The 12,320-nt window shown below is 48.2% G+C and overlaps 2 protein-coding genes across 2 annotated transcripts; both read right to left on the bottom strand.

Moving 5' to 3' along the window:
* Nucleotides 1-315: 315 nt before the first annotated feature.
* Nucleotides 316-825, bottom strand: LOC142191710 (epidermal differentiation-specific protein-like). The gene has a single exon (XM_075262370.1). The coding sequence runs from the start codon at nucleotides 823-825 to the stop codon at nucleotides 316-318; it is 510 nt and encodes a 169-aa protein (XP_075118471.1).
* Nucleotides 826-11,374: 10,549 nt separating this feature from the next.
* On the bottom strand, nucleotides 11,375-11,884 carry LOC142191549 (epidermal differentiation-specific protein-like). The gene has a single exon (XM_075262359.1). It carries the CDS (start codon nucleotides 11,882-11,884, stop codon nucleotides 11,375-11,377), a length of 510 nt encoding a protein of 169 aa, XP_075118460.1.
* Between the last annotated feature and the right edge of the window lie 436 nt (nucleotides 11,885-12,320).

Below are 12,320 nucleotides of genomic sequence, written 5' to 3'. Positions count from 1 at the left end.
TATCTGATGCAAACAGAAGCTTTTATTATTATATCAGGGTCAAGGAGCAAAATCAAAGGGGGCAAGTCCAGGACCCAGAAGCTTGGAGCCTTCAGCTTAGGACCTTCTACAGGATTGGAGATCAATGTCTCTATGGTTTCTGGATGGACGATGGACGAGGCCTCAGTGGTAGAGTGAGGACAGGGCTGATGACAGGTCTCTGGTCAGGGAATGTCCAGGAGGTCTTCTATGGAGCCTCTGGAGATGGAGGCAGGACAGGACCAGCTAAGCAGGAGATAGGCAGGACATCACTCGGGGGTTCCATGACTTCCATCTTTAGTTTTTTGGCTCATAGGTCAAATAGGCTTTCAGAGATTTCACTTGTCCATTCAAGCCTACAGCAGCTTCCTCTGGCACATGATCTCCAGCAATGCTGACAATTTTGTTCCCTGTGTAGCCATACCCATCATACAGGATCCACACTCCGCTCTCCACTTGGTGGGACATGACATTGTGTGACAGGTTGCGGTTCTCTGCACTCTTTATTGTGTACATCTGGCCATCATAGTTGGTTTGCTCATAGACCTTGATGACATGATTCTGCAATGTTCCAGAAAGCTTCCGGATAGATCTGATGTTGTTGATCTTTAGAGCAGATGTGTAGTCTCCTTTCTGGTAGACAGCAAAGTCTCCCTTGTAGTTGTCTTTGGAAAACACAACCCAGATGCCGTCTGGTACTCTAAGGGAGTTCACTGAACTGATGGTGACGTAATCCGGAATATCACTGGTGATGATGTCATTATGTCCATAAAAGTTTTCTCCAGAATACAGAATGATCTGGCTCATCTTGGCTCTTGTTGTGGCTGCTGCACAGTCGGTGAAGGCTTTAGCTTGGAGTGGTGGTTGGTCCCTCTGGAGCCCGGCTATATATTGGGTTGTGGGTGAGGACGCCCCTTCTCTGAGTCACAGTTCTCTAGAAAACCTTGTTGATATACATTTCTTGCTTAGTCTGTAACACATCACTGCGGGGGAGGAGGAGGGACCTTTCTGCAGAAAATCAGAATTCTCTGTAACTACAAATCACCCCAGAACAGATAGAGATAAGGAGCCATTTACATCAATGACCTGGCCACAGGGTGGTGTGGGAAGGGGGGGGAGGGCCCCGGGTCGGAGGGAGGGAGGGAGAGAATGAGGGAATGGAGAAGCAGGTAGGGAAAAAAGTTGGGGGGCCAGGGTTAGGTCATTCCGAGCCGTACACGCGCTCGTATAGTAAAAAGCAGCCCATTCATTTCAATGGGGAGTGCTCGTATGCCGGCTCCCATAGAAATGAATGGAACTACTTTATACGCGCTGATTCGGAACGTGTTTTAACATTCAGAATCAGTCAGCGTATCCGTAGTGTGAAGGGGCCCTGATTTAGTTTCCCACAGTTATGACACGTTACTCCCTTTGCTGGGCAGGGTTCCTGATGAGGATAAGGACCTCCACAGTTGTAGCAGGCTGCAGCCGGTGTGTGAGGCACATGTGGCTTCTGAGGGAGCTTTGCTACAGAAGATGGCGGCTCTGGTATACAGTCTGTGCTCTCTATAACTTTAGCTTGATTCTCATCATCAATACGAGCAATGTCCAGTAGCTTTACTAAAGTCATGGTGGGATCTCTGAGTGCTTCTCTCCTTACCTTAGAGGACACACAACCTTGTATGATTTGCATCAGGATTTCCTTGTCTATATCTGCAAATTCACAGTAAGCTGCAAGCTGTCTTATGCGGACATGATATTCATCAGTGGATTCTGTTGCTGACTGTCTAAACTTGAATATTTCATAGGCTGCATTTACGTCTGGAGAGAAATGCTTAGTTACTGCTGCTTTGCATAGATCATAGTCACTGTCCTCCCCTGTATTGGGCAGAGATGAGCGAACACCAAAATGTTCAAGGTTCGAAATCCGATTCGAACAGCCGCTCACTGTTCGAGTGTTTGAACGGGTTTCGAACCCCATTATAGTCTATGGGGAACATATACTCGTTAAGGGGGAAACCCAAATCCGTGTCTGGAGGGTCACCAAGTCCACTATGACACCCCAGGAAATGATGCCAACACCTCTGGAATGTAACTGGGACAGCAGGGGAAGCATGTCTGGGGGCATCTAACACACCAAAGACCCTCTATTACCCCAACATCACAGCCTAACAACTACACACTTTACACATTCCAAAAAACCTCTATCAAAGTGGGAAAATACCTGGAAACATGTGTATATGGCCCTTGGAGTGAGGAGAGCTTGTCACCAGCAGTGAATTTGGCCCTTGTAGTGAGTAGAGGTTGGCACCAATATTGCTTTTGAAAATCAGGGTGGATTGAGCCTCTAACCAGCAGAGTTTGGGGAAATTCATGGTAGAGGGAGCCTCTAACCAGAAGAGTTTTTTTTTTTTTTTTTTTTCTTTTCGGTAGAGTTGGAAGGGACCTCAAGGGCCATCGGGTCCAACCCCCTGTGAGTGCAGGTTTTCCTAAATCATCCCAGCTATATGTCTCTCCAGATTCCGCTTGAAGATTTCCATTGATGGAGCGCCCACCACCTCCCGTGGCAGCCTATTCCACTCTCTCACTCCCCTCACTGTCAGAAAGTTTTTCCTAATGTCTAATCTGTATCTCTTTCCCTTTCGTTTCATCCCATTGCTTCTTGTACTTCCTTGTGCTAATGAGAATAGGGGAGATCCCTCTGCACTGTGACTACCTTTCAGATATTTGTAGACTGCTATTAAATCTCCCCTCAGCCTTCTCTTCTGCAAACTAAACAATCCCAGTTCTTTTCGCCGCTCCTCATAGGACATGGTTTGCAGACCTTCCACCATTTTGGTTGCTCTTCTCTGGACTTGCTCCAATATATCGATGTCTTTCTTGAATTGAGGCGCCCAGAACTGTACACAGTATTCCAGGTGTGGTCTGACCAGGGAAGAGGACAGCGGAATAATGACCTCTCTTCATCTAGATTCAATGCTTGTCTTAATACATCCCAGAATTGTATTCGCCTTTTTTGCAGCAGCACCGCACTGTTGGCTCATGTTGAATTTGTGATCTACTATTATGCCCAAGTCCTTTTCCCCTATGCTATCACTTAGTTCTATTCCTCCCATACTATAGATGTTTTTTACATTTCTGTTACCCAGATGTAGAACTTTGCATTTGTCCCTGTTAAATCCCATTTTGTTGGCCTCAGCCCATTGTTCCAGTGTGTCTAAGTCCTTTTGAATACACTCTCTCTCCTCTCTAGTGTTGGCTATTCCTCCTATCTTCGTATCATCTGCAAATTTTATGAGTTCCCCAATAATTCCATCGTCCAGATCATTTATAAAGATATTAAACAGTACTGGGCCCAGAACAGAGCCCTGCGGCACCCCGCTTTTGACTTTCTTCCAGTTGGATATGTAGCCATTTAGTATTACTCGTTGTGCCCGATCATTAAGCCAGTTGTGAATCCACCGAACTGATTTTTTGTCAAAGCCATACTTAATCATTTTTTCAATAAGAAGGTTATGTGATACTTTATCAAATGCCTTACTGAAGTCAAGATATACTATGTCCACGGCATTCCCTTGGTCCAACCATTCAGTGATTTTGTTGTAGAAGGAAATCAGGTTAGTCTGACAAGATTTATTGGTCCTAAAGCCGTGCTGGCTCTGGTTAATTAATGCCTTCCCATCCAGGTACCGAAGTAAATGTTCCTTGACAATTAGCTCAAAGATTTTTCCTGCTATTGAGGTCAGACTTACCGGCCTGTAATTTCCTGGATCGTCCCTTTTCCCCTTTTTGTAGATGGGGACAACATTTGCCCTTTTCCAATCTAAAGGGACCACTCCTGTTTCCCATGACTTACTGAAGATTATAGCAAGGGGTTCTGTTATTTCCTCTGCTATCTCTTTCAGGACTCTAGGGTGTAAATCATCTGGTCCTGGGGACTTGGTTTCCTGTAACTTGGCTAAGTGCTCTCTTACCAGACCTTTGCTTATAGTCAGCTTGGAGTCCTCCTTCCCCTCATCTCCATCACCATTAATGTCGATATTTCCATTAGTTTCTTGGGAGAAATCAGGGTGGAGGGAGCCTCTAACCAGCAGAGTTGTGGGAAAGCAGGGTGGAGGGAGCCTCTAACCAGCAGAGTTGTGGGAAAGCAGGGTGGAGGGAGCCTAGTATTAGCAGAATTGTGCAACTCTTATGGTGGATGAGTATGAGGATGCGGAGGAATTGGAGAGGTTGAGCACAGACATGGAGTTTCATGTTGGGGTGCTTTACACAGGTGGGCACAAAAATGAAGGCTCTATCCAGTGGTGGTTCATTTTTATCAAAGTGAGCCGGTCGGCACTCTCAGCTGACAGACGGGTGCGCTTGTCAGTGATGATGCCACCGGCTGCACTGAACACCCTCTCAGATAGGACGCTGGCGGCAGGACAGCACCTCCAAGGCATATAGGGCAAGTTCAAGCCACAGGTCCAACTTCGACACCCAATACGTGTAGGGCGCAGAGGGGTCGGAGAGGACAGGGCTGTGGTCGGAAAGGTATTCCCGCAACATGCGCCTATACTTCTCACGCCTGGTGACACTAGGACCCTCCGTGGCGGCACTTTGGCGAGGGGGTGCCATCAAGGTGTCCCAGACCTTAGACAGTGTGCCCCTCGTTTGTGTGGACCGGTGAGAACTTGGTCGCCTACTGGAGGAACTGCCCTCCCTGCCGCCAACGTCACATGCTGGAAACATCTCCATCATATTCTGCACCAATTGCCTGTGGCAAGCATTGATGCGATTGGCCCTCCCCTCTACCGGAATAAAAGACGAGATGTTGTTTTTATACCGGGGGTCAAGGATAGCAAAGATCCAGTACTGGTTGTCCTCCATGATTTTGACAATACGCTTGTCGGTTGTAAAGCACCCCAACATGAACTCAGCCATGTCTGCCACAGTGTTAGTTGGCATGACTCCTCTGGCCCCACCGGAAAGTTCAATCTCCGTTTCCTCCTCATCCTCCATGTCTACCCATCCGCGCTGCAACAATGGGACGATTCGAAGTTGCCCGGAAGCCTCCTGTATCACCATCACATCATCGGACAACTCTTCTTCCTCCTCCTCCTCCTCCATTAAACGCAGTGAAGCGGACAGATGTGTGGACCTACTCTCCAGCTGTGACGGATCGGATGCTATCCCTAACTCCTCTGTGTGATCTGAGTTATCCCTGATGTCAATCAGGGATTCTCTCAGAACACACAAGAGCGGGATTGTAAGGCTCACCATCGCATCCTCAGAGCTCACCCTCCTTGTGGACTCCTCAAACACCCGTAGGATGTCACAAAGGTCTCTCATCCATGGCCACTCATGGATGAGAAACTGATGCAGCTGACTTTATGGCACCCTAGGGTTTTGTAGCTGGTATTCCATCAAAGGTCTCTGCTGCTCAACCACTCTATTCAACATCTGAAACGTTGAGTTCCAGCGTGTGGGGACGTCGCACAAAAGCCGGTGTTGTGGCACATGCAGGCGTTGCTGGAGTGATTTTAAGCTAGCAGCGGCTACTGTCGACTTGCGAAAGTGGGCGCACATGCGCCGCACTTTCACCAGTAGCTCCGGAACATTTGGGTAGCTCTTTAGGAAACGTTGCACCACTAGGTTGAAGACGTGGGCCAGGCATGGAACATGTTGGAGTCCGGCAAGCTCCAGAGCTGCTACCAGGTTCTGGCCGTTATCACAAACGACCATGCCTGGGCCCAGGTGCAGCGGCTCAAACCATATTGCCGTCTCATCGAGGAGGGCATCCCTCACCTCAGAGGCAGTGTGCTGTCTGTCCCCCAAGCTGATCAGCTTCAGCACAGCCTGCTGACGTCTACCAACGCCAGTGCTGCAACGTTTCCAACTCGTAGCTGGGGTCAATCTAACAGAGGAGGAGGAGGCGGTGGCGGAGGAGGAGGCGGTGGCGGAGGAGGAGGCGGTAGAGGAGGAGGAGGAGGGGGGTGTTCTTCTCGTGTCCCTGCCAGGAATGTTAGGCGGGGAGACGAGGTACACCGGGCCAGTTTGGGAAGCAGTCCCAGCCTCAACTACATTCACCCAGTGTGCCGTCAGTGAAATGTAGCGTCCCTGTCCGCATGCACTTGTCCACGCTTTGGTAGTCAAGTGGACCTTTGTGCAAAGCACGGAACTAAGGGCCCACCTGATGTTGAGTGACACGTGCTGGTGCAAGGCGGGGACGGCACACCAGAAGTAGTGACGGCTAGGGACGGCATAGCGAGGTGCCGCAGTTGCCATCAGGTCCAGGAAGGTGGGAGTTTCAACAAGCCGGAACGCCAACATCTCCTGGGCCAGCAGTTTAGCGATGTTGGCGTTCTAGGCTTGCGTGGGTGGGTGGTTAGCGGTGTATTTCTGCCGGCGCTCCAATGTCTGAGAGATGGTGGGTTGTTGTAAAGAAGTGCCTGATGGTGCCTTTGATGGTGCAGGAGAAGGAGATAAGACAGGAACAGGGGAGGATGAGGAAGAAGTCAACAAAGTGGCAGAGGAAGATGAAGTGGTGTCTTGGCTTGTTCTCTGGAGTGCATCGCCAGCACTGTGAGCAGGGGCAGTGGCGTGAACGGCGGGAGGCCTTTGTCCTGTCGTTACTGCCTACCACTGATTCCAGTGCTTGGATTCCAAATGACGGCGCATTGAAGTGGTGGACAGGTTGCTCTTCTCAGAGCCCCTACTCAATTTCGAGAGGCAAATTGTGCAGATAACACTATATCTGTCCTTGGCGCATTCCTCGAAAAAACTCCACGGGGCTGGGTACGAACTGGAACATCTTGGGAGATTCCGGGTGTGGCCTGGCTTCGCCTAAGCTGCTGACCTCTGCCTCTGCCTCTAGCTACACTTTTTGGTGCTGCACCTGCCTCAACATCCACACTACTTTCCCCGCTTGACATCCCCCCTGTCCAGGTCGGGTCAGTGTCCTCATCATCCACCACCTCCTCTTCCAACTCCTGTCTCATTTCCTCCTCCCGCACAATGCGCATGTCAATTGGCTGCCCTGACGGCAACTGCGTTTCATCGTCGTCGATGAGGGTGGGTTGCTGGTCATCCGCCACCAAATCGAACGGAGATGGAGGAGACTCCAGTGTTTGAGCATCTGGACACAGATGCTCCTCTGTTAGGTCCGTGGAATCGCGAAATGGAGGGGCAGGTTGAGGGACAATGAAAGGAGCGGAGAACAGCTCTGGGGAGCAGGGACAGTTGGGGTTATTGTTCTGTGAAGCTTGGGAATTTTGGGAGGAAGGAGGACAAGACTGTTGGGTAAGAGGAGGTAGAGGCTGACTGGCTGGTGGACAATGTGCTGTAAGCGTTATCCGACAGCCATTGCAAGACCTGTTCCTGGTTCTCGGGCCTACTAAGGTTTGTACCCTGCAGTTTAGCTAATGTGGCAAGTGATAGGGACATTAAAGTGTCCTCATAAGAGTATGTTGCAGAGTTCCAAATTAGATAATTAATTAACAGGCCTAGATGGCCTGCAGCCATTTTCTCTTTTAAGCCTGGAGAACTGATTAAAGACACAAGATGGTAGTGTATCAAAAGAGTTCTGATTTTATTATAAGAAAAAGGTAGTTTAAATACATTACAGACAAAGAGCTGGCTTGGCTATTCTAATTAGTATAAAACATGATTGGTCATAGAGATATAAGATAAGCCTGGCACATGACTATTGGCTGAGGCTCATTATAATCTGCATCTCATTATAGTTTTCCACACTGGGATGGACTTTCCCATGAAACAAAGAAGGATTCAAAATACTTATGTGTGAGCTAACATCCCAGACTATGTCTATATGTATATATCATGGCAAAAGAGATAAGATGACATGTTGCAACTTAATTAACAATTAGCTACATAGATTCTGTCTATACAAACTCTAAGTGACCTTCATAAACCATAAAATATGACAAAGTGCCCAGATACCATAAGATTAATACTTTTGTTGGTTATGTGTCCATACATCATGTAAAGGAGGTAAGAGATATACAAAGTCAGCTGCATCTTCTCAAAATGAGGCCCTTGAGAGATAAGGATTAGCAACCTATGCATTAACGTTCATTATCACATTCCTTAAAGTCTAACAAAGGGCCTCCTTGACTTAAGCAGAAAAAATACATACTTATACAGTTTATATGTGAAAGATTACAAGATGGCTGCCAAAATACAAAGATGGAGGACTTAACTCTAACACAAGCAACCCTGGCACTGTGGAGTGGCGCAATGCTTGCTGCCCCACAGGAGTAGGCACGGGATGCCCTGTGGCTTCACCACTAACTTGCTCTCCAGAACCATTCCCCCGACCTCGCCCACGGCCTCATCCACGTCCCTTTCCCGGAGCCTTGCGCATTTCAATATGCTTTTCTTGCTTAAACACACTCAGAACCTGGGTGTATATGCCAATACCAATAAATTGAGGGTGTATGCAGGCCCCAATTTATTGGGTGGGATTAACACTCAGAACCTGGGTGTTTATGTGAATATAAACAACTTAAGGGGGGGATGCAGCCCCCAATATATTAGGGGAATTCACACTCCAAAACTGGCACTATATGCCTATAGCAACAATTGAGGGTTGTATGAAGGCCCCAATATATTCTTTGAATTCCCAGGCAGAAAATGGCACTATATACCAGTAGCAACAATTGTGGGTGTATATAGCCCCAATTGTATTGTTAGGGGATCGGGGGTATATAGGGTATACGGGAATACACTGACAGTGTATTCCATTCAGGATCCTGGGAAAGCTGGGTTGCGACGATTGAGCCCGTCAGTGCCACGTTACACTGACAAGCTTCTCCCTGGAATTTAGCTCTTATAAGAGCTGTTGTGGTTGTCTTCTCCTTCCTATCCTAGCCTGTCCCTGCCTACCCAGAATCTAAGCCCTAGCTAACTGGACGGAAACCTCCGTCCCCGGTGAATTGCAAGCTCAGAATGACGCGAAGCTGGGCGGCGCCGTTCTTATGAATCAGAGGTCACATGTTTTCGGCAGCCAATGGGTTTTTCCTACTTTTTTCAACGTCACCGGTGTCGTAGTTCCTGTCCCAGGGAAGGTGGGAGGGGAATCGAGTAATGGCGCACTTTACCACGCGGTGTTCGATTCGATTCGAACATGCCGAACAGCCTAATATCCGATCGAACATGAGTTCGATAGAACATGTTCGCTCATCTCTAGGGCAGAGTTGTGCAGATATCATAGACTTGCTCCCCTGCATAGTGGAATAACATGGCTTTCTTTCTTGCATTGTCAGTAATGTTGATTGCTTGCAGGAATATCTCAAAGCGTTTCAGCCATTGATTCCAGCATGCTTCCAAGTTTGCTTGGGGCTGGTGCACATCAAATGCAGCAAAGCAGGGTAAGCCGGCCATGGCGGGTGCTGGGATTCCAGCCTTGTAGACAGTTTCTGTAGCAGTGAAATACCTGTAACTGATGATTCTTAATCCTCGTCGCCAATTGTAGTGTTGTAGTGCGCAGGTCTTCTGGAATAAGTCCACTATGAGATGGTTACTGTTATAGATCAGAACCCTTCACTCCATGCTTCCATCATGGCGCCCTGTCTAACAACTCCTCCCCCTAAGCTCGGCTCCTCCTCCATTACTACCTCACTGTTACTAGGCAGACAAAGCAGAACAGAACATACAGAACTTACTTATAGCAACATCACAGGGCGGAGACTGGACCTATTATATAAAGGGGAGCGGACGTCTGTCCAGACTGGGCTGACCTAGAAATATTCTGCAGATTCTTTCCATTCCTATTAGAAAGCGTAGAAATTGTTTCCTTTTCCTAAGAGACGTTTCTGCATACATTGACAGAAGGGAGGAGCCAAGTCCGTACACATTCATTCTGTCCAATCACGGCTGACATGGCCAGATTGTATATAGGCTCCTCACCCTGCTTATGAGAAAAGTCCATTGTTTCCTGCATTTCTCTGAGGAGTAATAGAGGAACAGCACCAGGGCCACTCTGCAAACAACCCGAGCGGCCCTATCCTGCGTCTCAGCGGAGGCGTCTTCAGCCTAGGCTAATACGCAGACATCTTATTGGCAGAGGAAGCGGCGGGAGTAGTGGCAAGGTCGGTAAGTAACATACTTCTGTTTTATAATAAGCCACTACCTGCTGGAGTATCCGCTATTTACCGACCTCCCCGGACCTGCTCATGACCGCCCCTCACTTCCCCTTCTACTAAAGGACGCGGATGGCGGCTGTGAGCAGGCCCGGGTGCAGACCGCGATCCTACTACCACTATTATTATACTCGGGGGTCTTTTCAGACTCTCAAGTATAGTGATCAGAGACCCAGAGGAGGTGAGGGAACATAAGAAACAGTTTTACTCACCTCTCCGCGATCCGATGTTAATCCTAGCAAGCTTCAGGCCTGTATGGTAATGCCCAGACGTCACGTGGTCTAGGTACGTGGTAATGCCCAGATGTCACATGGTCTGGTCATTACCATACAGGCCTGAAGCCTGCTAGGAGTAACATCGGATCCCGGAGAGGTGAGTAACAGTGTTTATTATGTTCCCTCACCTCCTCTGGGGCTCCGATTATTATACACTGGGGTCTGAAAAGACTCCTGAGTATAATAGTAGTTCATGGGTGGCAGGGGCCGCTGTAACCTCTATTATGCCCCACAGTCTATTGTGCCACTGTAGGACATAATAGAGGTTGCAGAGGCTGCTGTGGGACTATATATTTTCCTTCCGGATAAAGTGGGGGGCGTCTTCTGATCGTCCGCCTCAGGCAGCAGAGAGTCTTGGTTCACCACTGAACAGCACAATACAGAGCTCTAAAAATAATTGTTTCATCATGAGAAATGAAAGTATTTACCAGGAGGGCGGAGCGATCCTCTACCAATAACCTCATATGCTGTAAAGTGACCTCCACAATATTCGTATTAGCTACGCAAAAACACATGTTAATTATTTGAGCTGACTTATCTGACCGGTCTACAGTCACCCATCTACCCAACAAGATCTTACCCCATAACCTCATGAGAACCCACCCGTGACCTCACCAGATCTGAGACATCACAAGAAACCACAAATATCTGATGCAAACAGAAGCTTTTATTATTATCTCAGGGTCAAGGAGCAAAATCAAAGGGGACAAGTCCAGGACCCAGAAGCTTGGAGCCTTCAGCTTAGGACCTTCTTCAGGATTGGAGATCAATGTCTCTATGGTTTCTGGATGGACGATGTACGAGGCCTCAGTGGTGGAGTGAGGACACGGCTGATGACAGGTCTCTGGTCAGGGAATGTCCAGGAGGTCTTCTATGGAGGCTCTGGAGATGGAGGCAGGACAGGAACAGCTAAGCAGGAGATAGGCAGGACATCACTCGGGGGTTCCATGACTTCCATCTTTAGTTTTTTGGCTCATAGGTCAAATAGGCTTTCAGAGATTTCACTTGCCCATTCAAGCCTACAGCAGCTTCCTCCGGCACATGATCTCCAGCAATGCTGACAATTTTGTTCCCTGTGTAGCCATACCCATCATACAGGATCCACACTCCGCTCTCCACTTTGTGGGACATGGCACTGTGTGTCAGGTTGCGGTTCTCAGGATCCTTTATAATGTGCTCCTGACCGCTATATTTGGTTTGCTCATAGACCTTGATGACATGATTCTGCAATGTTCCAGAAAGCTCCCGGATAGATCTGATTTTGTTGATCTTTAGAGCAGATTTGTAGTCTCCTTTCTGGTAGACAGCAAAGTCTCCCATGTAGTTGGCTTCAGAAAACACAACCCAGATGCCGCCTTCCACTCTAAGGGATTTCACTGAACTGATGGTGCCAAAATATGAAGCGTCACTGGTGATGATGTCATTAGCTCCAGATAGGTTTTCTCCAGAATACAGAATGATCTGGCTCATCTTGGCTCTTGTTGTGGCTGCTGCACAGTCGGTGAAGGCTTCAGCTTGGAGTGGTGGTTGGTTCCTCTGGAGCCCGGCTATATATTGGGTTGTGGGTGAGGACGCCCCTTCTCTGAGTCACAGTTCTCTGGAAAACCTTGTTGATATACAATAACATTCCCTGCTTAGTCCATAACACATCACTGCTGGGGGGAGGAGGAGGGGGTTCTGCAGCAAATCAGAATTCATCATCACCATGAATCACCCCAGAAAGTAGAAGATACGGAGCCGTCCTGGTTTGATATGTTGTTTGCTTCTCCTTAAATTGTCGTATATTTTTCGGGAAGTGTTTAGTGAAGATTTTCGTATCTTACGTTATTAACCCCTTGACCTCCATTTAGTAGAAACCAGTAACGCTCTTACCATGGAGATCCTTCCCGTATTCACCCTGTATAGA

This window comes from Leptodactylus fuscus, chromosome 1 (assembly GCF_031893055.1).
Source record: "Leptodactylus fuscus isolate aLepFus1 chromosome 1, aLepFus1.hap2, whole genome shotgun sequence".
Taxonomy (NCBI): Eukaryota; Metazoa; Chordata; class Amphibia; order Anura; family Leptodactylidae; genus Leptodactylus; species Leptodactylus fuscus.
This window is presented reverse-complemented; position numbering and strand designations above follow the sequence as displayed.

Coding starts and splice junctions, on each gene's coding strand:
- LOC142191710 (XM_075262370.1), bottom strand. CDS start 825: ATGAGCCAGATCATTCTGTATTCTGGAGAAAACTTTTATGGACATAAT.
- LOC142191549 (XM_075262359.1), bottom strand. CDS start 11,884: ATGAGCCAGATCATTCTGTATTCTGGAGAAAACCTATCTGGAGCTAAT.